Genomic DNA, 26,806 nt, shown 5'->3' with positions numbered 1-26,806 from the left:
ATGCTGGGCCGATACCACGTGGAAACTGAGGCTGAGCCTTGGACCCATTGCTCAGCACCAGCTACCAACTGTCAGCCCAACCCTAGGCATGTCTACTCAGAACTAAGTCCTACTGTGTCCAATGGGATTTACTCCCAGGAAAGTGTGGATAGGATTGCAGCCTCGGTTTCATGTAGCTTGGGATGATGATGATGAATTTTTTTTATTCCATACAGGTGCATCTCAAGTATCATAGTCAAGCCACAGCTCAACCGGGGGGAGCGGTGCCAGCCACGCCTCCAGTCTGCTGCTCTGTTCCACCGAGAGGAAGTGAAGCAACACCCTGCCCCAGCCCTGCAGAGCGTCTTCTTCGCCGTTTCCCGTCAAGAGCCCGAGGAGAGGCAGCAGCCCAGGCGCCCCATCGTCCCTGGAGAGCGAGGCGCCCGCCTGCCCGCTGCCCGCAGACCAGAGTTGCTCGGGCTCGACCAGCCTGCGCCGCTTTCCAAGCCGTGGCCACCAACCTCTTTGCGCACGACGCCTGCGCCACCAGGTGCGCCAAGCCCTGCGCGGGTCCAGCTGGCGGGACTGCTGCTGGGAGGGGCGCGCGACTGGTTATAGGCGCCTCGTCTGCAGTCGCGGCGCTGCTGCCCCTCCCAGCCCCGCCAGCAGGGGAAGTGGGAGCAGCTGCGTGGGATGGAGAGCGGTCCTTGCAGCCGGAGGGATGGGGGAGAGGGCTGACTCACCGCTCCCCAGGGGCTCAGGGGACTTCCCACACTTACCGGGGAGTAAGCGCCATTGACTAGAATGGCACTTGCTTCTGAGTAGACAGGTATAGGCGTGGGCTCTAAGGCTGCCATCCTATCCACACTTACCTGGGAGTAAGCTCCATTGACTAGAATGGGACTTACTCCTGAGTAGACAGGCCTAGGAGTGGACTCTGAGGCTGCAATCCTATCCACACTTACCTGGGAGTAAGCTCCTTTGAATAGAATGGGATTTACTCCTGAGTAGACAAGCCCCCTCACCATGGGGGGGGGCTAAGAGGCAGGCTCTGATAGAAGCGAGGAATCCAAGTGCGAGTCCCTAGTGCTGGGCACTGGTGTTTCTGGAGGGTGGGCAAAACACTAAGTTTCTTCAGGCACCTGGCTGCTGTTATAAAGCCCCCTTCAGAGCCAGGGCTGCAAGCAAGCAGCAGCGACTGGCTCAGAAGAAGAAGAAGAGGAGCAGCAGTGGCCGCTTGAACACCAGTGGCCAGGTGCCTGAAGAAACTGAGGGCCCATTCCTGTCCAATTTCCCAGTGCCAGTGCAGCTATATCAGTGGAGCGTGCACTGCATCCTGTGGTGGGGAGGCAGTCACAGAAGTCTCCTCAAGGCAAGGGAACATTTGTTCCCTTACCTCGAAGCTGCATTGCAGCTGCACCGGTGCTGGAAAGTTGGATTGGGTCCTTAGTGTTTTGTCCCCACCTCTAGGAATGCCAGTGGTGCTGGGTTAAGACCCTCTTTCCTGTCAAATCCAGCTCTAGCCTGCTGGAGCATAAAAAAGGGCATGGAGACCTGTCACTCTAACCAGTTGGTGGTGGTTCAGTGACAGGTGAATGCCACCTGGGCACAAAGCCAAAAAGAGAATTGGTTTTTGAACCACAGTGTTCAAATGCTGGGAACCATTTCACCCCTTTTAGAGCTTGCACTTTTATGAAATGAAATGAACTGAAGTTTGGGTGTTTAAAAAAAAAACATAACATGGGCACTACTTGCGTGTAACTGTCATGTATTGTGAGCCCCCCCCCCATGGAGCTTACTCCGAATCTCTCTCTCTCTCTCCACTTTCATGTCTTTCTCACTTCTTCCATCCCCATCCCTTTTTTCACCTTCTCCGTTCCTGTCTTCGTTTATGTTCTTTATCCATCCAAACACTTTGTCCTGCAGTTCTGCCTCCAAAAAGGCCCCCAAAACGACTTACAACATCTAGAAAAATATACAAGTAATATATATATTAAATTCATACATAAAATAAATTCAGCCCAACTAATCTGAGAACTGAGACTAAACTGTTAAGGTAACATATAAGTACAAGTGGGGATTAAAAACTTACAGAATGGCCCTCTCAGGAAAAAAAACTTTTACCAGGCAAAAGACAACCACAACTGGTTTGTTTCCTGCCCTTTTTTCAGTGTGCTTCTAAGTATTTCCCAGGTATGAAAAATAAGTGAGTACTGATTGCCTATTTTTTGCAAGTTTTTCCCCCCCATGCTTGTGTTTTTAAACCGAATGCTTTAAAAGTTGCCAAAAGAGGATTTCTTAAAACTTTTCTTTTAGTGAGCACTTATAACCATGTTGAACAGCACAGGGCCCAAAACAGACGCCTGTGCTGCTCCACTGGATACTTCAATTTAATTGCTATCCTCAGGAATGGTTGTTCAACCAGCTTTGAATCCACTTCACAGTAATAAAAACTACCCTGCATTTTACCATTTTATCTTCAAGGATATAATGAGTGACTGTCAGTTCTTTGCTGACATCTAGATGCGCTGTCTCCACAGTGCTCCTCCAGTCTACCCCTTTAGTCACTGCATCTGAAAAGGAACAAGATTCCTCTGGCACCATTTGTTCTTGACAATCCCATTCTAGCTCCTTGAAATCACCCTTGTATTTTCTCACTCAAACATTCCACTCAACAATCTCTCCCAGGACCTTTCTAGGTAGTGAAATCAGACTGACCTGACTGTAGTTTCCCAGATTTTTCCTTTTCCTGTTTTAAAAAAAACCAAAAAAACAACCAGAGACAACATTTGCTCCAGTTCTCAGGCACCCTGCCCGTTATCCAGGAGTTCTCAAATATTACAGACAAGGGCTCAAGAGATCACATCCACAACCTCCTTCTGCACTATGGGACATAATTCGTCTGGTATAGGGGATTTAAATTCATTTCAAGTAACTAGGTGTTCCTTTAAAAGCTCTGAGTTGCAATGCCTCCAGTTGTGTGTTATTGCAAATGTTAGGGGTGAGAGAAGATAGCTGCAAAGTAAGAATTGATCAGCTCCCCCTCCCCATAGTCTGTTACTCCTTCCCATCTTCTCCATGCAGCAGGCCTATCACCTCCTTGACCTTCCTCTTCTTTTGGACATGACAAGGAAAAAAAAAGTCCTTTTGTTATTGTTGGCATCCCTTGCCAGCCTCAGTGCATTCTGCATTTTAGACTGCACTGTTCCTGGTGCACTGTTCCTGAGTTAACTGACCTACTTTTTGTACGTGTTCCCCCTTGATCGTTTTAGAATTGCTGAGTCACACTGTTCTGTCACAATAGTTGTGAGACAAGAAGCCACTTTTCCTAGATTTCCAGGACAACGTGGTTCTGAGAAAAATAAGGAGGGTGAGGGGAATGGAAAGTGAATGTTTAAGGACTTAAAAAAAATTATTTTGTGGAAATGAGCATCTAAACATGCCGTGATTGTAGCCCACGAGCTCCATTGCACGGTTTTGACAGTACAACAGTTGTGAGCAAAACAGAAACATCCTCTCTTGCAATATGTTGGAAAGTTGTTCTCCAGCTACAAAATTGTAATCCTGTACAGATTAACCTGGGATTTACAGCCCAGTCCTAATCTCCAGCTACACCAGCGCAGTGGCCGATGCACAGGGATACAGCAAACATGCTGGTGCTGAATCCTGGAGCTATGCCTGATGGAGCAGATAAGCTCCTGCTGAGCAGTGCAGGGGTGGGGGGAGGGTGGAACAGGAGTGGGGAGGGGGCGTAATGAAGCTGGAAGAGGACAGAGAAAGGGTGGAAGGGGTGGATCACACCCAGGGGGTGTTGACAGTGCTGCAGCCACTCCTGGGCCTGAAAGTCCTACATGGGACTTCTTGGACTTGTGCCAGCAATTTCACTGAGTGGCCCCATTGCAGAGGGAACAAGTGTTCCCTTAACCCGAGAAGACCTCCACCCTGCTCAATTGCAGCACTGGATACAGTGTGTGCCTTGCAGCTCCACTGCACCAGTGCTGAATAGGATTGGGCTGCCCATCCCACAAAAGTCATAGGACTTCTGTGTAGACATGCCTAGGATTGCACTGTTAGTGCCATCTATGCTTATTTGCACACCTACCAGAAGTAAGCCTCTGAGTTAAATGGAACTTACTCTTAGATAGGTGATTGTAAGCCTTAATTAAGTTATTTTAACAAGCTTCATCCTTTAAACTTTCATCAACCTTTTTTTGTTTGTTTTTGAAGGTTTTGAAGTGTCCTTTAGCATTTCCTAGTAGGCAGTCCTTGGAAGGTAAAAAGTACAGCATTCTACTCATGTTCTAAGCTAGTTTACATATTTAGAGCAAGGGCTGCCTTTCAAAGGAACTTCTGGGAAATCATCTGTGCTGCTATTCAAGCATTTAAATTGTTATTTTGTCATGTTCCCCCCTCCCCATCTGAAACATCCTCACCCAAGTGAGGTTTGCTTCACTTCCTGTTTCTTCACTGAGAGAGCACTGAAGAATTCATTCAAAAATCACAATCTTCTGCCCAAAAGACAAAATGTGTGAAGCTTTTGAATTATCCTCAAAAGGCTGGATGTTAAATAAAACCACCATGAACACCTGGAGACAGGTGGGGAGAAATACCTATGATTCTGGTTATTTAAGATCTCCATGCAGTAGTTACAATCCTATGCATGTCTACTCAGAAGTAAGGCCCATTATGTCAATGGGACTTACTCCCAGGTAAGTGTATAGCAGTGTTCCTCAGGCTGTGGGTCAGGAGCCAATTTCAGGTGGGTCCCAATTCATTTCAATATTTTATTTTTAATATATTAGACTTGATGCTGCTATGGTATGTGACTGCATACAGACAAGCTGCTATGTATATTCTTTTAACAGTGATAACAAATGGAACTTACTCCTGGGTAAGTGTGGGTAGAATTGCAACCTAGGATTGTGAAAAATTGTCCTGCTTGATAATGTAATTTACGGTCATGACATCACTTCTGGTGGGTCCTGACAGATTTTCATTCTAAAAAGTGGGTCCCTGTGCTAAATGTGTGAGAACTACTGATGTATAGGATTGCAGCCTCTACTTACAAATAGCAAGTACTGTAGATCACAGTGGAAGCAAATACAGGTTGAGCCTACATATCCACGGATTTTTTTATCTGTGAATCTGGCTCAACACAGGTCCTCTAGACCCACATTCAGCCAGATCTGGCACAACCTGAAGCCTCCAAAGGTGATAGGAGCTGTGCTCTGGTTGCCTCTGGTGGCTCTTCTGAGGCCCCTGGAGGCTTCACATGGCCATTACAGGCCTCAGAATGGCCTCTGGAGGTCCTAGAAGGGCGCTTCGGTTTTCACCTGTGCTCCTAGCGCCAACCCTACACCAGCACTGAGTGTTGCAAATGTGCTGTAAGGCATGCCTGCGAAACTCAGCACTGGGTCAGTGCTGGCACTGGCTCAGCACCAGTCCACACTGAGCCCAGCACCAGCCAGAAGCACTCCACCCGGAATAAGGGAAGAGCTCCGGGCAGTGGTTTGTCGTGGTGGAGGGAGGCATTCTAGGGCAGGCAGAAGGCGGGTAGAGGGAGGGAGCGGAACAAGAAGGGGGCCAGACCCGGGGACTCTATACTCTGTGCCAGCAAAATAGCCGCATTATATTGTGGGGCCTGCACCCTTACCCAGGAGATGGGGACAAATGGGTCTCAGGAGAGGGGCAGGATCAGTGGTGGGTCCCCAGTCTCATACTTTATTTTTGGGGTCATGGCATGAGAAATGTTAAGACTACTGGACTAGAGCTTGTGGCATTGACAGCTCATCCCCCCCCCCCCGATTTCACATGCACTCCACCCGGTTTCTGAGTGGGTGCACGATCACAGGGGAGCCTAAACTCTCATCTGCTGCAGGCTCTAATCCAAGGGTTCCCAAAGTGTATGTTGTGATGTCTCTCCAAAGTGGAGACCACTGCACACTGGTTAAGCCATCCCCGGTGCGGATGGAGCTTACCGTTCTGCCTGGAGGCTTCCTGTTCATGCCACAGATTGCCCCCAACATTCACACTGGCCAGCTGCGCATGCCCAGAAATGCGGGCACAAAGCCAGCTGGGTGAAAGACCCTGGAACCAGCTGGCGAGCTTGAAAGTTGAGGGAGATCTGCAGCGTAAACGGGAGGCTCCCCTGTGCCATTCACACAGGAGAAGGATTAGGCAGGGTGCCAGATTCAGCCGGTGGGCCAGAGTCTGGACAGCCCTGCCTTAGGGTGTTGTGGCACGCTCACGGTGGAGTCATGGGATGCCCCCGATGGCCCCTCCTACAAGTTCCGTGGCTTGGATCTTACTCGTAATTTTACAGGATCTAAGATGGTACACCTGGCTGAGCCAGGATGAAGAGGCTGCGGGGGTGTCATGACCCAGGTAAATTTGGGAACCACTGCTCTAGTCTCCAAGTCTCTCCAAATTTCTCAGAGAGACTAGAGCTGCATTAATGACAGCTCAGCCTCTGCTGTGCTTGCACAGGCACGGGGGTAGCTCCCTGAATGCCTTCCCGTGTGATGTCATCACATCCCCACCATACTTCCGAATCTGTCTCCCCAGCCTTGGATGTCACTGCATGTCACCGGTATGTTAGGGTCTGGCCCATCATTATGTTTTCTAAGTGAAACATATGTGTGCAAAGTACATCTGAGCTCATAAACATTTCCCTTACTAGTAAAGATCTGCAGCTTTTATCAACTCTCCCCATATACTAAGATCAAAGCTTTCAGGGCTCCGTTCACGATTCCACACAGGTCCCAGCTCCAATATTGCCCTATTTACTTTCTAGCAACTCCTCTGCAAAGTACATTCTTTTCCAGAAATATTTGACATCTCCTCCCACCTCTTCCCTCCATTGGCTTTCATTCTTTGTCTTCAACCAGGGCTTACACGTGCACTGGGTATGTATTTTCAGAGCTAGAACTGCTATTAGAGATGACAGTCTCACATTTTCATTCCCCTTACTTCCAGAACTCTGGAAGTGGATCAATCAATCAATCAATCAACAGTATTTATATACCGCTTTTCAACTAAAAGTTCACAAAGCGGTTTACAGAGAAAAAGTGGATATTTTCCACTTACTTCCAGAGTTCTTCTGAAAATGGACAAATATTTGAAATTCACTAAGAAATCATTGGAGGTTGAGAGTTGGCATTGGGGCTTTAAACTGTGGGCCAGGCTGGGGAAACAGCTCTGAAAAGTTAGGGAGGCTAATAGGAGACCTTCAAGGGAAGATCCAAGCGAGGTTTTAAAATGGCACTTTGCCTCTCACACACATGCAAACACTCCCAACCATCCCAAAGTAAGTTATTTAGGTTTCTCTTATGTGTGGAATGTGGAGTGGGGATGCATTTGCTCAGAAGTTGAAACTGAGTACAGTACATGGATTTCCTGGGGTCTTGGAGCTTGAGTCAAGAGGATTTGCAGAAAAAAGGTGACCCTTTTAGGCCTTGAAATGTAGCCTTCTGACACAAGCGATTACACATGCATGAGAGAGAAAGAGACGGGATAGAGTGAAGGATCATGGGTGATTTTGAATTGATTGGTTAAAAAAAAGAGGGTAATATTGAAGGTTAGGACTGTAGGGGGAGAAGGTGGAAGCTGATATTTGGAGCCAGGAAAAAGGTGAGATTGGGGGCTATGCACATGGAGGCAAAGAAAAGAAGGTGGATAAAAGAAATTCATGATGGGAAGAGATTCTCCTATGGTCTGGTGATAGTGTGTGCATGTCTTATGTGCATATCAAGACACACTTTAGGTGCAAGCAGCTAATAGAGATCATTTTATGTGTCCAGTTGCACAGTAGTGGACCCAGCACTGGGCAAAAGGGTCAAATGCCCCAAGTGCTAGGTCTGCATGACGCTAGGACCTCACTGAGGCTCCCAAAGTTTTCCAGAAGTGCAGTTTAAGACCGCGGGGAAGTGCTTCCCCAGTTGGCCTAGAGGTCACGCGAGGCTCTGTCATGCTGAAAAGCTGGGGGGTGGCTTCGTGCATTGGGGGGCAACATTGTGGACCTTTGTCCCAGGAGCGGGGCAGGGTAAGTCCACTATGGCAGTTGCACTCAGAGCTTTTCTGGATTTAGAGTGCAATCCTATGCATGTCTACTCAGAAGTAAGTCCCACTCTCGTCAATGGGGTCTTCTCCCAGGAAAGTGTGGGTAGGATTGCATCCTTAAGCACCATCTTGTGAACCCAACTGCTCTGAGTTACTTGGACTAGCTGTGGAGTCCTGACTGTTTCATTTGTTATTCCAGACGAGTCGAGGAAAGGAGCTCTGTGGATGATTAGAACTGATTCTGGAGCATCATTTTTCTCAAGTGTTTTGAAAGAGCACCTTCCAGTAGGCTGGAACAGAACAGAGACCCAAGAAACTTCTGAGAGAGATTTGGTGGAACCAAAGAGTGCTTTCCCAGATGACATGTGTGCAGCAGGTAAACTCAATACTCACCTGTGAATGGGTCCTATTGGATTTACTTCTGAGTAGGTAAGTAAGTACAGGTGAGTATAGGATTGTAGCCTTACAGTGCAATCCTAATCCCTGGGTTAGGCTGGCACAAGTCACTTTTGTTGACCTGGGGGTGTCGCAAATGTACCATTAGACTTGTTTGCGCCACTCTCAGGGGAGATAGGCTAGTGCACAGATGTGTGCCAGCCTCTCAGTGCTGCCACGGCCTCGGAGGGACTGTAAATTGCATCGGCTGAGCTTGGCTGATGCAGGGGTCGGGGGGGGGGCTGGGAAGTGTGGGGAGAAGGCGTTTCAGAGCAGATGGGGAGTGGGAGGCGGGACCAGGACCTGGCAGTTATGCCAGATCCTAGCCCCATTCCCAGGCAGCCCAGGGCAGTCCCAGGCTGCTCGTATTTGCGCCACCAATTGAGGTGGCGCAGATCCGAGTAGCCCCATTGGGACTGCTGTGGCTCTCCCAGCAGTAAGGGGAAAAGTTTCCCCTTGCCTCAGTGAGAGCCTTTGGCTGCCTGAAACTTGCTCTGGATACAGCACAAGTTAGAATTGCACTCTTAGTTATCTTTTGTTTACTGGTTATGCCAAGCTTACTGTGGCTCCTGTCTGTGTCATTGCTACATCTCATGTAACCTAGCTAAGTTTTGGAAGTAAATAAACCATGTATATATACCGTGCTGCTTTGTTTTACCTTTTAAACTAGGCTCTATGACAGAGTGTGTGACTTTGCGGCTGCCCATTCTAGTGGTTGGGGCATTTAAAATAAAGAACTCCTCATAATTAAGCCATGAGCTTGTCGTCTCTTTTCCTTAGCATCCCAAGCAATCTTCAAGCCCATGGCCATACAGCTGGCTCTGCCCTCTCCCCACAAGCTACACTCTTAGGCTGAATCAGCCCACCCCCCCAGCAGTTGTTTTGAAATGGCAAAAGATCACTTTCAGTCAATTTCCGCATTAAGTCCATTGCCTCAACATGACCTTCCTTGTGCCACATGTTTGTGTGCTGGTTAGGAAAAAGATCCAATTTGGTAGCTTCCATATGTTCATATAGGAGAGTCCACACTGGAAACTATGCAATATTAGACCGGGATAAGCTTTTATAAAGCTTATTTGAGTTTTGATGGCTAATGGAAGTATTTAAGACTGACAGCCTAATCCTATTCTCTCTCCCCCCCCCCCCACCTTGGCCAATGCAACAGTGCTGAAACATCCTGTGGGGAGGCAATTGTGGAGGTCTCCTCTGGGTAAGGGAACATTCATTACTGAGACCTGTGCTATTGAATTCACTGGCACAGGTCTGTGTTGACCCATGCTACAGGTTGGATCTGGGAAGGAGTCTAGGATTCAACACCTCTTGCTGATCCAAATCGGTGACCCAATCTGCCCTGTTGCTTCCTCATTCCACCCTCCCCCTCCTCTGCCGCTGCCTTATTCTGCCCTTCCCCACCCCATCCTACCTGCTTTGATGGGTCCAGGGGTCTGTTCACTGTCAGAGTGCCTTTTATGACAGCTGTGAGGTGTTCACCAGTGCTAAAGCCCAATAGGATTGGACTGTGAGTTAATTTCACCTCATCATACTTACGTATGCATGCATGAGCATGCATTTATGGGGTTGTCTGTCTTTTATTGTGCTCTAGCTAGAAAATCGCCCTGGAAAATTGTCATTGGCGTTGCCATCTGTGTTGCCATCTGTGTCATCAGTCTTGGAATCGGTGTTGCCATTGGTCATGTCAACTGTAAGTTGCCTGGACATTGATATTGCTTTATTAAAGTTTCCCTTGCATCCTGTAACCCATGTATTTGCATGCTTCCCTAGCAAGTCTAACATAAGGTTTAGTTATTGCCTAGCTTTTAATGACTTGAAGCATTCAAGAACCTTATAAAAGCAGTGGATCAATCACTGTAGTCCTTGTGAGACTATGGACAGAAGGTCAAGCTATGAGACATGATGTAGAATATTCCATGATCAGAGTGCTTGTTTTTTTTTTCTTTTTACTAGTTTGTAGCTTCATGTGGCTGCTCTGAAAAGGTGGGCTTCAGCCTTCCTTCCTAAATTGTTCCCATATTCTCAATTCACCCTCCTGCACTTACTACTAGCTCTTCAGGATGGAATAAATATGCAGATCAAGTTCCATTTTGACCATGACCAAGTGCTTTGGCCACCTGAATGTGTAGCAAAATGGGAACTTGAGGTCTGGTAACCAGGTTCATAATCTGATTGATACTTCTATTCTTTTAAAGGCCCAGTCCTATCTGGACACTGTACTGACATCCCATGGGCACTGGTACCATGCCCACCATAGCCCCAACCAGTAAGAACATAAGAACAGCCCCACTGGATCAGGCCATAGGCCCATCTAGTCCAGCTTCCTGTATCTCACAGCAGCCCACCAAATACCCCAGGGAGCACACCTGATAACAAGAGACCTCATCATGGTGCCCTCCCTTGCATCTGACAGAGCCCATTTCTAAAATGAGGAGGTTGCACATCATGGCTTGTAACCTGTAATGGATTTTTCCTCCAGAAACTTGTCCAATCCCCCTTTAAAGGCATCCAGGCCAGATGCCGTCACCATATCCTGTGGCAAGGAGTTCCACAGACTGACCACACGCTGAGTAAAGAAATATTTTCTTTTGTCTGTCCTAATTATAATAATAATAAACTTTATTTATACCCCACCCTTCTCCCCAAAGGGACCCAGGGCGGCTAACTCTAACCCTCCCAACACTCAATTTTAGTGGATGTCCCCTGGTTCTGGTGTTATGTGAGAGTGTAAAGAGCAATCTTTAGTGTATCCTCCAATCTTCTGGCACCGTGGCCGTTTTGAGGGACAAGTTGCATACCTTAGTCAAGAGATCTGCAACTTCATTCTTCAATTCCTTAATAACTCTTGGGTGGATGGTGGAGACAAAGCCACTAGTGAAACTGTCACCAGGCACATAACCTGGTTAACTGGCAGCTGTGGCACATGTGCAGCTTAAGGTGCAATCCTAACCCGCTTTCCAGCACCGACATAAGGGTAATGCAACTTCGAGGTAAAGGAACAAACATTGCCTTACCTTGAGGAGGCCTCCATGACTGCCCCCCAACTGCAGGATGTAGCACATGCCCCACTGGCACAGCTATGCCAGTGCTGGAAAGTTGGTTAGGATTGCGCCCTTGGTCACCTGACAGGTGACCAATGCATGCACAGCTCGGTCGCCTGGCAGTGGTTGCTTATGCATGGGTTGGTCACCTGGTCATGGCTGCACATGTGTGGCATGGTCATTAAGTAGGATGACCATACTGAGCCATGCCCAGCCCTGGACAGTAGCATTGTGGCCCATACACAGATGTAGGCACCATTATGTCTGTTGGAGAATAGGATACAGAAAGGGTGGTGCAAGGAAGGGGGAAGAGGGACTGGTTCAGGAGGGGAGTAGGTCATGGGCAATGGGAGGTCTGCCTACACAGGGTGCTTTGCCAGTGAAGTGTCCTGCACATTGCAGGTCCCCTGGACATTTAGGGCATGCTTGATGATACCTGTTGAGGGACATCCCTGTCCAATGTTGCCTGGTGATTTAGGCTAGTGTTGCCTTTTCCTGGTGCTTTCATTGGCTTTCAGTCTATTTGGACCTGCGCCAGTGATTTTTGCCCCAATCATGCATAAAAATGACCTATGTGTATGTCTCAAATATGTCATACAAGAGTCATGTAGGTGAGCCCAGGACCTCACCCTCTCCACCTTCAACATGCTGCCCCACAAATACCCTGGAAACAGACCTCCATGAGGTCTGCAAAGACTGTTGATCCATGGAGAGCTACAAGTGAACAACAGAGGTCAGAACTGGACTGAAGCCTTAAATCTAGGCTCAGGCTACCCTTTCCAGGTTCCACCAACATGCCCAGAGAATAGAGAGATTCAGTCCACTAGGCTAGAGTCCTGCATGCCTTCTGTATTCCATCATATCCTTCTGACATGCTGTTGACCATGTACTAGGCTGGCTGAAGCTCAAAGGAATAGAAGAGAACCAATTCTTGAGCAACCTGAGCTCAGGATATGTTGCTGCTTTCAAGGGCTTGGTTTCTATGGTCTCTGGTTCTGATGTTTGTTGACTAGCAGGCTTTGGTCTGGACCTGGGTCTCCTGTCTTGATTACTCCCTCTCCTCAGAGGTGGCACTCTGAACTCCTTCTCAGAGCTGGAGTCACAACAGCAGCTACTATCCTGGAGGGCATTTTTTTTTCTCCACTGGGTGAAAAATACGTGGGGGGGGGAAATATTGTTGGGGGGGGCAGAAAGGAAAATGTTCTGCTCTCCTCACCTGCATTCCCCATTTTGCTTTTGCATTAAGCTTCCTGGATGACCATGGGCCCGTCACCATCTCTCAGCCTCACCCACCTCACAGGGTTTTGTGAGGACAAAAGGAGGGAACAATGTAAGAACATAAGAAAAGCCCAGCTGGATCATACCAACCTAGTCCAGCTTCTTTTATCTCACAGTGGCCCACCTGATGCCTCAGGGAGCATATAAGACAACAAGAGACATGCATCCCGGTGCCCTCCCTTGCATCTGGTATTGAGGTAACCTACTTCTAAACTAAAATCAGGAGGTTGCACATACTCGTCACATCTTGTAACCTGAGACCAACTTTTCCTCCAGAAATTTGTCCAATTCCCTTTTAAAGGTATCCATGCCAGATGCCATCACCACATCCTGTGGCAAGAAGTCCTGCAGACTAATTACACGTTGGGTAAAGAAATACTTATGTCTGTCCTAACTTTCCCAACATTCAATTTTAGTGGATGTCCCTGGTTCTGGTATTGTGTGAGAGGAAAAAGAACATCTCTCTATCCACTCTATCCATCTCCTGTATAATTTTGTATATTCCTCCCTCAGTCGCCTTTTTTTCTAGAGTGAAGAGCCCCAAGTACTGTAGCCTTTCCTTGTAAGGGAGGTGCCCCATCCCAGTAATCATTTTGGTTGCTCTCTTCTGCACCTAACCATTTCTGCTATATCCTTTTTGAGATGTGACAACCAGAACTGGATGCAATACTCCAGGTGTGGCCTAACCATCGATTTGTACAAAGCATTTACAATATTAGCCATTTTATTCTCAATACCTTTTCTAATGATTCCAAGCATGGATTTGGCCTTCTTCACTGCCGCCACACGACCTTTCATCGACCTGTCCACCAGCACCTCAAGATCTCTCTTCTGGTCTGTCACAGACAGCTCAGAACCCATTAGCCTATATGTTTTGGGGTTTTGTTTTTGTTTTTGCCCCAATGTACATTACTTTACACTTACTTACATTGAAATACACCTGCCATTTTGCTGTCCATTCTCCCAGTTTGGAGAGATCCTCCTGGAGCTCTTCACAATCACTTCTGCACCACTGGGAAAAGTTTAGTGTCATTTACAAACTTGGCCACCTTGCTGCTTAACCCTGTCTCCAGGTCATTTATGAACATGTTGAAAAGCACTGGTCCCAGGACAGAACCTTGGAGCACACTGCTTTTCACCACTCTCCACTGTGAAAACTGTCCATTGACACCCACTCTGTTTCCTGGTTCTCAACCAGTTCCTAATCCATGACAGGATCTGCCCTCTTATTCCCAATTATGTACCCCACTCTGAGCTCACTGGAGGAAAAACAGTATAAAAATCTGAAAAATAACTAAAACCCTTTATTTACAGTTGCCTCTGTTTCCATGGATTCAGTCCTAACCAATTTTCCAGCACTGAGGTAAGGGCAATGCCTAGATAAGGGAACAAATATTCCCTTACTTTGAGGAGGCCTCTGTGAGTGCCACCCAGCTGTCATCCAGGATGCAGCACACGTCCCATTGGCACAGCTATGTCAGTGCTGGAAAGTTGGTTAGGATTGGGCCCATGGACTGCTGCTAGGTTGGCCTTAAGTTGGCTAAAAGCACCGTCTGTTTTACCCATTCAGGGGCTTTGTTGTTGCACACTGAAAGTGCTTCTGATTTGAACCCTGTGCATCAAGAACATGTGCCGTGTGTCTGTTTCAGCTGCGCATGTATACATTTCAAGCTGCTTACCTTTCTTTAAAATACACACAATCAGATCACACCCATTAGCATGTATTGTCAAAATGGTGAGAAATACACAAATGTACAGTCCAAATTTAAGGAGAGCAGTTGCAGGAGAGATGAGTCTCTTCCTCTTATTCTTGTGAGCTTTCCAGAGGCAGCTACTGAGCCACTGTGAGGCTCAGAGGATGCTGAGGTAGATGGGTTTTTGTCTTCATCCAGCAGGACTTTTCTTATGTTCTTCAACTATGATGTGCAGTGTGTTTATTTGGTGTTCCAAATTGCAACAGTCCAGAATAACTTTGATCAATGTGGAGGTAAAATAGCTAGACCCTACTCTGGTTAAGCCTGAATATCCCAATTTCTGGCCATGCTTCTCAGAGCAGGGTGGGGCTTGATAAGATACTAACTCTCTGTACCTTTCTCACTTACAGCATGTACACGTCAGCAGCCACACCGTTGTGATTCTTCTGGGCATGCATGTCCAGATGGCTGGCTTGGATATAAGCGGAAATGCTACTACATTTCCAAAAGGGAAAACAATTGGGAGTCTAGCAAAGTGTTCTGCCATTCGCAGAATGCTTCCTTGCTTAACATCGAAAGGGATGAAAAGGTGAGAGATGCAAGTATTTTGTCTGTCCCAGACCCCTCCTTTTGTATAAAGCGGTGTTGATTGGTCACACTCGGACATTACACAGCATGAGAGAAAGCTGAAAGCATGTTTAACTTAAAAGCAAAGAGAGTCTTAGGGTGTTAGTAGCAAACCCATTTCGATATCTTTAAAACCTGTAATTCCACATTCCTATGCTGTAGTATCATTCTCCCTCCTGGAACTCCTGTGAGATGCCTTCACACCTCTTTCCTTCAAATCTCTTCTAAAAACTCGGTTTCTGTGAAACCTTTGCCACAGTGCTTTAGACCGCTCTGCACACTGCTGCTAAGCTGAAGCACAAGGGCGCAATCCTGTCCTGCGCTGAAATAGGCAAGCCAGGAGGCTTGTGCTGTGTCCAGCGCAGGATAGTGGCCATAAGCAGCTCAGCCAGAGGTAAGGCAAAATATTTCCCCTTACCGCCGGGTAAGGCTGCTGGCCCCAATGGGTCTCCTTGGACTTGCGCCACCTCTTGAGGTGGCACACGTCTGACGAGAGCAGAGCGGCTTGAAGCCGCTCCATTTTCCCTGGGAATGGGGGTTGTGATCCGGCATAACTGCCGGATCCCAGTCCTGCCTCCCACTCCTCCCCCGCCCCCCCGGGCCGCCCCCCTCCCCGCTCTCCCCACCCAGGAACACCTCCCTCCCGCCTACCTTTCTTTGTTGCATTGGCCCAGCTGTGCCGAAGCAACAAACAAGGAGGAAACCAGCGCGAAGGCTTGCAGAGGCCTCTGCAGGCTAGCACTTCATTGAGCGCCAGCCTGGCTTCCTCCCGAAGAGGCGCAAATGTGCCTTACGGTATATTTGCGACCCTCCTGGCCCAAATACGGGTCTGGATTGCGCCCTAACTGAAATAATCACTTATTTTTCCCTGACTCTCTGTCCTTCCCCTGTTGTTTCAAATGTGTTTTTTCTAGGTCGAAAGCCCATCAGGGCCTCACCCTGACTTCATTTGTGCAAATTGCCATGTATATTGATGGCACTATATATACAAATAAATAAAATGACAGAGGGAACAGTTTTTAGCAAACTCACGGATGAATTGGTCATTTTTTTTAAACTTCTGATGTGCACACATTAGCCTAAAATGTGTATCTGTTCCACATCTGCAGTATTGGCCTATCATTATAAGAGTTCAGGATTTCATCATCCATCTCTTTTGGTCTCTACAGGAGTTTCTGGTGCTTTTCGAGTGTACTGACAGCTTATGGAGTGGCCTCAGGAAGGTTTCAGCTCAACTCTGGAAAGGATCTAATGGCACGATCACAGCGTAAGTCCTCTAATTTTTTGTTTAATCATCAGAAAGAAATCTGATTTCTTGGCAGCTTTGCATTTCTTTGTTTAAGGAAGGAGTGGCCAACCTTTTTGGCAGGAGGGCCACATCATCTCTCTGACACTGGGGGGGGGGAGATTCAAATTTGAATAAATTTAAATAATTTACATAAATGAATATATTAGAGATGGGCCATATGAATGAATGAAGTTCTTGCAATAGCTCAAGGTTTATAAAAGGCCTTGCACAAAGCAAGTCTGGCCTTTCCTTTGCTACCGCTGCTGCATCACAGATGTGAAACATCAAACAGTGGAGGGAGCCCTCAGCCTGCAGTTCATGCAAGAGGTTGAACAGTTGCCCCCACGCTGAGAGCAGTTGCGTCGGGCTAGCGTAAGCCAGTGCAAACTCCAACAAGTCTTTGGAGGGCCAGAGGCTCATTGGAGGTCAGATCAGGATCCATCTTCATGGATCAGCACAGGCTTGTGCCATGATTGAGCCGGCATCGGTCTGAGTGGAAGTATAGTGGCTAATGAGCTTACCTCATGGCAAGGGAACAAATGTCCCCTTACCCCAAGGAGACCTCTGGCAGCCAAAACTCCCTGTGGGAAGCAGCAGAAACCACATGGTGCCACTGTATTGCTGTACAGGGAGTTAGGTAGGATTGGGCTTTTACATGTTGCACATAGAATGCACATAGAATGAGCCTATGCATAGAATGTGCATAGAATGCACATAGATCAGCCTAAAGAAAACACAGGTCATGGTTCAGGATGTGGACTCACCTCCCTGCATTACAATCTCTGCACATGAACTGGAGGTTGTCCATGACTTTGTGTACCTTGGCTCAACGATCTCCGACACTCTTTCTCCTGATACCGAGCTAAACAAACGCTTCGGTAAAGCAGCTACCACGTTTTCCAGACTCACAAAGAGAGTCTGGTCCAACAAGAAGCTGACAGAACATACCAAGATCCAGGTCTACAGAGCTTGCGTCCTGAGTACACATCTGTACTGCAGCGAGTCATGGACTCTCCGCTCACAACAGGAGAGGAAACTGAACGCTTTCCACATGCGCTGCCTCCGGCGCATTCTCGGCATCACCTGGCAGGACAAAGTTCCTAACAACACAGTCCTGGAACGTGCTGGAATCCCTAGCATGTATGCACTGCTGAAACAGAGACACCTGCGTTGGCTCGGTCATGTCGTGAGAATGGATGATGGCCGGATCCCAAAGGATCTCCTCTATGGAGAACTTGTGCAAGGAAAGCGCCCTACAGGTAGACCACAGCTGCGATACAAGGACATCTACAAGAGGGATCTGAAGGCCTTAGGGATGGACCTCTGATGGGAAACCCTGGCCCCTGAGCGGTCCACTTGGAGGCAGGCTGTGCAGCATGGCCTTTCCCAGTTTGAAGAGACACTTTGCCAGCAGTCTGAGGCAAAGAAGGAAAGTCCATAGCCAGGGAGACAGACCAGAGACAGACTGCACTTGCTCCCGGTGTGGAAGGGATTGTCACTCCCGGATTGGCCTTTTCAGCCACACTAGATGCTGTGGCAGAACCACCTTTCAGAGCACGATACCATAGTCTTTCGAGACTGAAGGTTGCCAACACATAGAATGACTGCAGTTAAAATGTGGGTGGATTCCTGTGGCAGGATTTTGCTCTTTTCCACTTGTGTGAGTACTGTGGTCTAGCTATACAATTTCTGGTCACTATCTCTTGGATAGTGATATATCCAAAATATCTGAAAAATGGCTGGAGAGGCCCTTTAGTGTGATAGTGATTGACATATCACAGCATTCATCATGGTCTTTGCTAGATCAATTTTTTAAAAATCAGTGTGGCTTCTTCAAGCACTGTATGAGCTGCTAGTCAGCGTAGACTAGAATGGGTACTTTGGACAATGACCTACTAAATCTTTGCTTGTCAACCAAATCATGTGAATAGGCCTACAAAAGTCTAAGCAAGGATTTAATACTAACTACGTACTTACTGGTGATTCAAGGTAACGAGATCCAGTTTGGATACTTAAGGAAACAGGTTGTGTAAAGATCTAAGTGACACTTGATCAGAGAGAGATTTGAAGATTTCAAATCCCATCTCATCCTCCCTAACCATGATCTCTTTACCCACCATGAAATCCTGGTAGAGTTTAAAAAAAAAAATCATGAGACCATTGCATGCATCTGGTCTGCAATACCTAGCCTGACTCTAAGGTTCAAGTTACAAGGCATGGTCTTGCTCTCCCTTTGGTGGTTCAGGTTCTAAACATAGGCATGGGTTCAAATCTTCCTCCCAACAGCCTGCTTTTGACCTAGGGGTCATAGAGCCCAATCCTGAGTTCCTGGGGTGCGCAGCTGTGGCAGCACCAAAAATGGCTGCCACTGCATCCTACACACCCATGGAAGCCATGGGCGGCCCCTCAGGAGAAGGGGAGTTTTGTCCCCCTTCCCCCGGATAAAGGGAGTAGCCCCACATCTTGAGGCTACTTGATTCACCGCCAACCAAAAGGTCAGCAGTGAGGTAAGAGCCTTCATGTCTGTCCCCCCCCACCTCCCCGACACGCCTCCTCCCTGTCCTCCACCCATCCTCCACTCGCCTCCCCCCTCCCCAGAACGCTGCCTCCCCTCCACCCCCACTTTCCTCTCTGCTGCTTGGTGGTCCATGCAACTGCTGAGCAGCAGAGGCCAGACAGTGCACACTGGTGGAAAGCTGGTGCATCAAGCTCAGGATTGGGCTCATAGATCTGTATTTGAGCATATGCTTTTCATACTGGAAATCCCAGATTAACTGCTTGTCATCTCCAGGAAAAAGACCTCAAGTAGCAGGGCTAGAAAAAACCTCTGCCTGAAACCACTGCCATATCAATGGAGACAATGCTGGGTTAGATTATTATAGGCAATATTTATATACTGCATTTCAACAAAAAGGAGGTGTGGAATGATAGTTGAGCTTCCTGTACTGCCTGAAGAGCTAAGCAGGAGAATCTGAGGTTGTGTTTTTGGATGGGAGATAGAATGCCAGGCTTGAGAAGCTGCAGTAACCTTTGTGACAGAAGGAGTAGCTGTGGAGCTGATTAGCCATGCAGTGAGACAGTTGTGGGAGGGTGTGAGATGGCCAGCGGAGAGTGTGAGAAGAACAGAGAAAGACATGTCCAGACTTGATTTACGATTGCCTACTGAAGCTTAACGGCACACAGCCAGATGAGTTAACTACACTGTGAAGACAAGACCTGGTGACTGAGGATTTTGTAATTCACAGAATATATTTGTAAAAACCCCATTGAAAAATGGTGGTTTAGACTAACCTGCCCATGTAAACTGCTTTGAATGAGAAAGGCAGTATATAAATACTGAAATAAGAATAAAATAAGTAGTAGTTCACAAAGCAGTTTACAGAGCAGAGTAAGGGCACAATCCTAACTAGGTCTACTCAGAAGTAAGTCCTGTTTTGTTCAATGGGGCTTACTCAAGAAAGTGTGGTTAGGATTGCAGCCTAAATCATTTCGGCTTCCCCATCAGACTTTTTATATTAGAAAACACCACAATAAGGATGCATTGGCTAACATGTTCTATATAGCTGTCATTGTATACTACAGACCTAAATTACTTGATTTAGGTAGGTGGGCAGGTTACCAGTGAAAGCTGGTGTAGTGTAATGGCTACATGACTGAGCTGCAAATCCAGACTTCTCTGGGTCAGCCCTTGCCTCTGCTACAAACTCACTAAGGCAGCCTTGGGGATGACCATACTTGCCTGATGGGGTTATTGGCAAAGCAACATCTAGATAACATGTAAAACACTTTGCACACTCAAAGCACTATGTCAGGGGTCCTCAACCTGAGGCTGTAGAGCCACATGTGGCTCTTTCAGCTGTCTGCTGCGGCTCCTCCCGGTGAAAGTGGCAAAGGGGGTGACAGGAGGCACCTATGTTGGGAGGGCAGGCTGCTTCCCACTGCCCTCCTCTCCCTTCACCCCCACCTGCCCCGCATTGGTTTCCCTTTTCAATTTTGCCGGCTCTGCAGGCTTAAGCTCCCTGTTTTTCCTTTCCCCAACTCTTCAGCAGGACGCCCTCCTCCTCAGCCATTGCAAGCCCACCTTTCCCTGAGCAGGTCCCCACTCAATGCAAGGAGAGGCTTTTCCTCCACAGCAGAGGAGACATCCTGTGTGTCTACTCAGTAGTAAGCCCCATTACAGTGGATGAAGCTTACTCCCAAGAAAGGGTGCCTGGGATTGCAGCCGTGGAGCCTGCTCCTATGCGTGTCTACTCAGTTGTAAGCCCCATTACAGTGGATGAAGCTTACTCCCAGGAAAGGGTGCCTGGGATGGCAGCCTTGGAGCCTGCTCAAGGCCAAGCACAAGGACGGGTGAGTGGGAGCCCGCGCAGGTCTGTTCTCGAGCAAGCCCCGCTGTAGTCAGTGGGGCTTCCTCCCAGGAAGGTGTGGAGGGCTGAAGCCTCAGCCTTCTCCTGTGCAGGTCTACTCTCAAGTAAGCCCCGCTGTAGTCAGTGGAGCTTCCTCCCAGGAAGGTGTGGAGGGCTGCAGCCTCAGCCCCCTCCTATGCAGGTCTACTCACAAGTAGTCAGTGAGGCTTCCTCCCAGGAAAGTGTGGAGAGGACTGCAACCTGAGAGCGCCAACCAACTTGTATGCTCAGAAGTCCCATTGTAGCCAATGGGGCTTACTCCCAGGATAGTGTGGAGAGGATTGCAGCCTGAGTGAGGGAGGACAGGCAGGCAGGGCAGAAGCTGGCCTGTGGCTGCCCCCCCTTCTTCTCTTCCCCACCTCCGGAGTCTGTTTCCTTCTAGCAGGGTGCCTCTGGAAGGTGGGGGGAGGTCTTTAGTTGTTGGCAACCTTCAGTCTCGAAAGACTATGCAGATGTCATAACCGCCATATGTATTGGAATCCTGGAAGATCTGGTGAGGAGGTAGCATGTGGTGTCAGCAGTGGCCGCTTTAAGGGTAAGGCCTGGGCATCCAGCAGAGTGTGCTGCACAGCTGCAGCCACTTGAAGGCAATAGGGCCCTCAGGGATATAAGGAGCACCTGTGGCAGGAAGGGGGGTGTGGGTTGGAGAAGGAGTGCAGGTTGGAGAGGAGGCTGACTGGGCTTAGTGACTTTGACTTGGATACTCTGACTGATTTGATTGACTTACTTTGGAATCTGACCTTGGACTGTGACTTGGTATTGACTTTGGACTCTGCCCTGGATACTCTGACTGACTTTGTGACTAAGGGACTGCTGGAGACACTGGAGTTTGGTGTGTAGCTGCTGTGCCCAAGACCTGCTGAGGACCAAGGGTCTGCTGTAGTGGCGGGAGGCTGCTGGCAGGAGAGAGGACCTCTGCAGGTTGAACAGGGGAGCTACCCTGGAGGTGGGGTCCAGCAGGACTGCAGGGCAGAACTAGGGTCATTTGTTGGGGGAAAGAAGGGGAGCTAATTTGCTTAAAGTGGGCATAATTCTCCAGGCAGAGAATGGCCTTGGAATCAGGCAAAACACCATAGAGGACCAGGCGTCTGAAAACACAGGACAAGAATGTATGACAAAACTAATTAAAAGCTACAAGAGGGTGCTACATTATAAAAATGGGATCTATAAGAGCATAAAGGTAAAAAAACAACAACTATACATGCAGTATTATCTTCATTTTAGATGTCAAAAGGGTTTTGTGGCTCCTGAGGTTTTTTTTCCCTTCCGGAAAACAGGTCCAAATGGCTCTTTGAGTGTTTAAGGTTGCCGACCCCTGCACTATGTAAATGTTAGGTTTTAATCATACTTAGGGCCCAATCCTAACTGTGCCCAGGGCCGGTGCAAGTCCCATGCGACAGCCTGGGAGGGTTGGAAACATGCCATATAGCATGTTTGAGCCTCCTTATGCGGGGACGTGCACCAGCCAGCAGAGGCTGCATCCAGCCTCTACCACGTCAATAGAAGGTGAGTCTGCACCAGCCAAGCTCGGGCCTGCAGGTGAGCCTGTAAACAGGCAGTGGTAGAGTAGAGGGTGGAGCAAGGACCTGGCCGTTACGCTGGATCCTGAACCTGTGCCTGGGCGGCGCTGAGTGGCTCTAGGCTGCTCGGTAAGAGTAGGCAAACCTCTTTAGTTGGCGCATATCTGAGTAGACCCATTGGGGCTGCTGTGGCTCTATCCGGGGTCAGGGGAATTTTTTCCCCTTGCCTCGGGCTGAGCCAGGGCCAGCCCCAAACTTGTGCTGGATACAGTGTAGGTCAGCTGGCCTGCTGTTCCAGCACAAATTAGGATTGCACTGCCCTTTATTTTGGTAGTGTGGGGTGAGGTTCAGAGGGCTGATCAGCACTGAATCAAAAATACATTTTGGGCAATGACTTTCTGATGTGATCACATACATAGAGGGAAAGCGTATTGGCACTCAATATTGTATTACATTTCTAGGATAGATCAGCAGATAGGTGATGAAGGGAATGAGAGATGCTGCTCAAGGACTACACACACCCAAAATCTACATTGATAACCAACCTTGATGAAACTCATTCATCTGTGTTTTGACTATGCCAAGTATGGAGCTGCATGATATCACAATGTCAAATTACTGTTAGGAAAATGTCCAACTCTTACTTGACTGTATTGTGTTGCAGCGAGCAGATCCATGGAAATGACGCCGGAGACTGTGCATATTTAAGAGTCAGTGGAGCTAAAATGGAGCTACTCGCTTCGAGGTGCACCACAGAGCACCGGTGGATTTGCAACAAGCCCAAAGCATTTCAAAATCCAAAGGAAGCATGACGAATGATGGGACCAGTGTTCCTCCTAAAAAGCCATGGCTGCTTGGGGGTGTCTTCCTGGCGTTTGGTGATGACGTAATTACATCATCACTGACTTCTGACACAACACAGCTTAGTGGGAACACTGGATGGGACCTGGCTTTGTCTTTATGATTTGCTTGCTTTACCAAGTGCTTTCCCATTCCTTGTGCAACGCATCTGATGACTGAGCTCCCTTCTTCTCCCTGTCCCCACCATTTGTTTTCCTTAAGGAAAGGCTCAGCAAAAGGTTCAATAAGAAAGAGGTGTTCTGCCAGATTCGAAGCCAAGCACCACCTAGAGAATTATGTGCACTTTATGCTAATTAGCTCCTTCGTTCCCCAAAAATGACCCTGCTTCTGCCCTGTGATACTGCTGGACCCCACCACCAGGATAGCTTGCCTGTTAAACCTGCAGAGTCCTCTTTCCTCCCTCTCCTGCCAGCAGCTCCTCCCACCACTATAGCAGCACTTTTGTTCTCAGCAGGCCTTGGGCATTGCAGCCAAACACCAATCTCATTTTCTCCAGCAGTCTCCAAAGTCCATTCACCCATCAGTAGGCCATTAATCCAGTCTCCTACTACTACCTACACCCAACTCTCCCTTCATCAGGTGCTTTTATGCCTGAGAGCCCTTTTGCCTTCAAGTGGCTGCAGCTGTGCAGCACACTCTCTGCTGAATGCCCAGGCCTTATCCTTAAAGGAGCCACTGTTGACACCACATCCTACCTCCTCGCCAGATCTTCCATGATTCCAATACGAGAGGCTTCCCTGAGATGCTTTGAAATCAGCAGCCAAAAGAGCACATAGTTAAATGGACAGGTCATTCTGTGCACTCACTGTCTTCTTTGTCTGAATCCAGCTAGGAAAAGGGCCTTAGCCAGCCCAGCTGCTGGAATTGGCAAGCCTAGGTGATTGGGCATCCATGCCTACTTGACTATGAGTCCAATCCTATCCAATCTTCCAGGGCCGTGCAGCCGTGTCAATAGGGCATGCACTGCATCCTTTGGTGGGGAGGCAGTCACAGAGGCCTCCTCAAGGTATGAGAACGTTTGTTGCACCGGTGCTGGAAAGTTGGATAGGATTAGGCACTATGTCAGCAAGCATTCAGGGATGCCCAAGAGGTTGTAAACTGTCTAAACCGACAGCTCCGAAACTGTGGGCTGTGACCCACCAGTGGGTTGGAAGCCAGTTTTTGGTGGGTCAAGGCCGGTGCCGGCTGTGGTGCCACAAGACTTTCTGGGGCACATTCCAGAAGCTGCAGCTGATGAAAGGCTAAAATAAAGTTCTGGTCCGCTGCTGGCTGTGCTAAAAATAAAGTTGTGGTGCTAAAAATAAAATTGTGGTACTAAAAATAAACTAACACTTAGCCAGCACCATCTGTGGCACTGCAAGGCATTCTGAGGCACTAACGCAAAGCTGCAAGGCATTCTGGGACACTACCAGGCCATTGCAACCCACAAAATGGGTCATGGCACTAAGAAGATTGGGAAGCACTGGTCTAAACAAATGGACCAGTGACATATTCTGTCTTAGGTTTCTTAAGGTCAAACCCAGGGAGGCTTGTGCATTTCAGTTTGGCTACCTCAGAGATCAAAACTGCACATGATCAAGTTCTCACTTGCCTCCCCAGGGTCAGAGAGAGGTGCTATCGCCTCCTTGGGCTCACCTTGGAGTAAGTCTAGTCAGGGAACAGTGCCATTTAGACTTTCTTAGGAATGTTCTTACTGTATGTTTGCCTGTAATTGCCTGCTTACTGGTAATTTTGTGCTGAAATCCATACCCAAATGCTGCCAATTCCCAAACCATTTCCCATGCTTGTATTATTTTATTTATTGACTATATTTATATTCTGCCTTTCTCCCTGAAGGGACCCTCTTTGCTTCCCTCTTTGTATTTTCCATCCCCCCTTACCTACCAGTGGTTGAGCCACGACCTAGTCCTCCAACCTACACCCTGGGCTCCATGGCACAGCATTAGATCTGTAGGGAATCAGTCATATAGCTGGGAGGTAGGTTAGGATGGGTCAGTCACTCTCCATTGGGGCAGAGACGAGGCAGAAGGCCTCAATCCCAAAAAAATCTAGAAATAAAAGTCAGTGACTATTTTGTATGATGGATTTGTCAAATTATTCATGGAGGCAGCCATGCGTTCTAGCCCTGAGCCTGCTGGAAAGATAGCTAGAATGGCGAGCGTGCTAGCAGGTGAAAAATGAATGCGACCCTAGCATGCTGGAAAGAGGGAATTAATGGCTCTCTAGCTCTTCTAGCACCAAGAGCTGAAAAACAAATGCAGCCACACACTCTTGTCGCCAACCACCTCAGGAGAGAGATGTGCCTGCTGGAGCTTCTTTTCTCCTGAGCCAATTCACAAAAGAAACAGCTTTAGGGTCTCCTGCTTCCTAAAGTATTATTACTTCTGATCCTATTCAGAAGATGCACACATGTAACTACCAACTGTGAGTAAAGTATTTCTTATGAAACTCTGAGCCTCTGCTCTTCTGTGTGTGTTTTATTGATAACAACTAACCTGAGTGGAGCTCAGGAGGGCAGGAGGTCTGGTCTAGAGGGTTGAGCCTCCATTTGCCTGAAGATAACATCTGAAGGTCGCCAGTTCAAAGCCACTGGCACCTTCAAGGCCGCCGGCACCGGGCGAGACCTTGAAGCAGCTGACAAGCTGAGCCGAATTATTCCACCTACTCTTTGGAAGGAGCTGCTTGTCAACCTGTGTGGGAGGAGGCCAGAAAGTGATAACAGACCGCAAAAGTTTCATCTGAAATGTTGTGTGGATCTTGAAAGATAGAACCGTTCTTTAATTGTAAAAATCCCTATGGGGATTTAAACAGCCTGCCTATGTAAACCGCCTTGAATTAAAGTCTGAGGAGAAATCTGATGACCAAGAAAGGCGGTATATAAATTCCTGTATTATTATTTTATTAATGATGGGAGATACCTATTACCACAAAGAGGGGGCCTTCTACTGATTATTCTGCTCAGCCCTCCTTCCCCAACACTGCTTGAGTGCTGGCGGGAAGGCTGGAGCCTTTCCTTGTGTGTTGGGGAACTGCTGGCTACCTGCTGGAACAGGTAAGGCCGTGATGGAGGCTGTTGGAGGGGGGTGGATTTGGCAGTGATTGTGTGTGCTGGGTCCTATCCCCTCTGGACCTCTCTGCCCCATTTCTCTCCTTGGACTTGTGCCAGCAAAACTGCTGCTGCAGGTCCAAGGAGACCCATTGCAGAGGCTTATGGAGATGTAAAATCCCATTTTGCCTCTGAAGCCTCCTGATCTGTTCCCCTCCATTTGCTAGATACAATGTGCCTGCTTTTGGTTTGGCTGCACCAGTGGGAGGGACACACAGGATAGGACTGGGATGCTAATATTTTTATATTAGCTTAAATAAATTCTTAATTTACAGCAGTGTGTGTTTTCCCAGAGAGTGCTAAACACTGAGAACTAAGCATTATAGAGCAGGAGAAGCAAAGGTGACACATCATCAGGTAAGAGAGTTGCATTTGGCATGCAGCCTCGGGTGTCAATTGGTCTTGGGCCAGCCCTGCTTTGGGATTGCAATAATCCTTACTTCTGTCTTACCTGGATTCAGCTCCAGCCTATTTCTCCCACACTCGGCCTTCTACAACCCT

At 48.0% G+C, this 26,806-nt stretch overlaps 1 protein-coding gene across 1 annotated transcript; it reads left to right on the top strand.

The window, feature by feature from the left end:
• LOC136639050 (NKG2-A/NKG2-B type II integral membrane protein-like) lies at window positions 1-25,622 on the top strand. Its single transcript, XM_066613076.1, has 7 exons — window positions 1-86; window positions 216-529; window positions 8,237-8,413; window positions 10,076-10,174; window positions 14,908-15,086; window positions 16,294-16,391; window positions 23,003-25,622. The coding sequence occupies exons 1-7, from the start codon at window positions 1-3 to the stop codon at window positions 23,148-23,150; spliced, it is 1,101 nt and encodes a 366-aa protein (XP_066469173.1). The 3' UTR covers window positions 23,151-25,622.
• Window positions 25,623-26,806: the final 1,184 nt, after the last annotated feature.

The sequence above is a fragment of the Tiliqua scincoides genome, chromosome 2 (genome assembly GCF_035046505.1).
Source record: "Tiliqua scincoides isolate rTilSci1 chromosome 2, rTilSci1.hap2, whole genome shotgun sequence".
NCBI classification, from domain to species: Eukaryota; Metazoa; Chordata; class Lepidosauria; order Squamata; family Scincidae; genus Tiliqua; species Tiliqua scincoides.
This window is presented reverse-complemented; position numbering and strand designations above follow the sequence as displayed.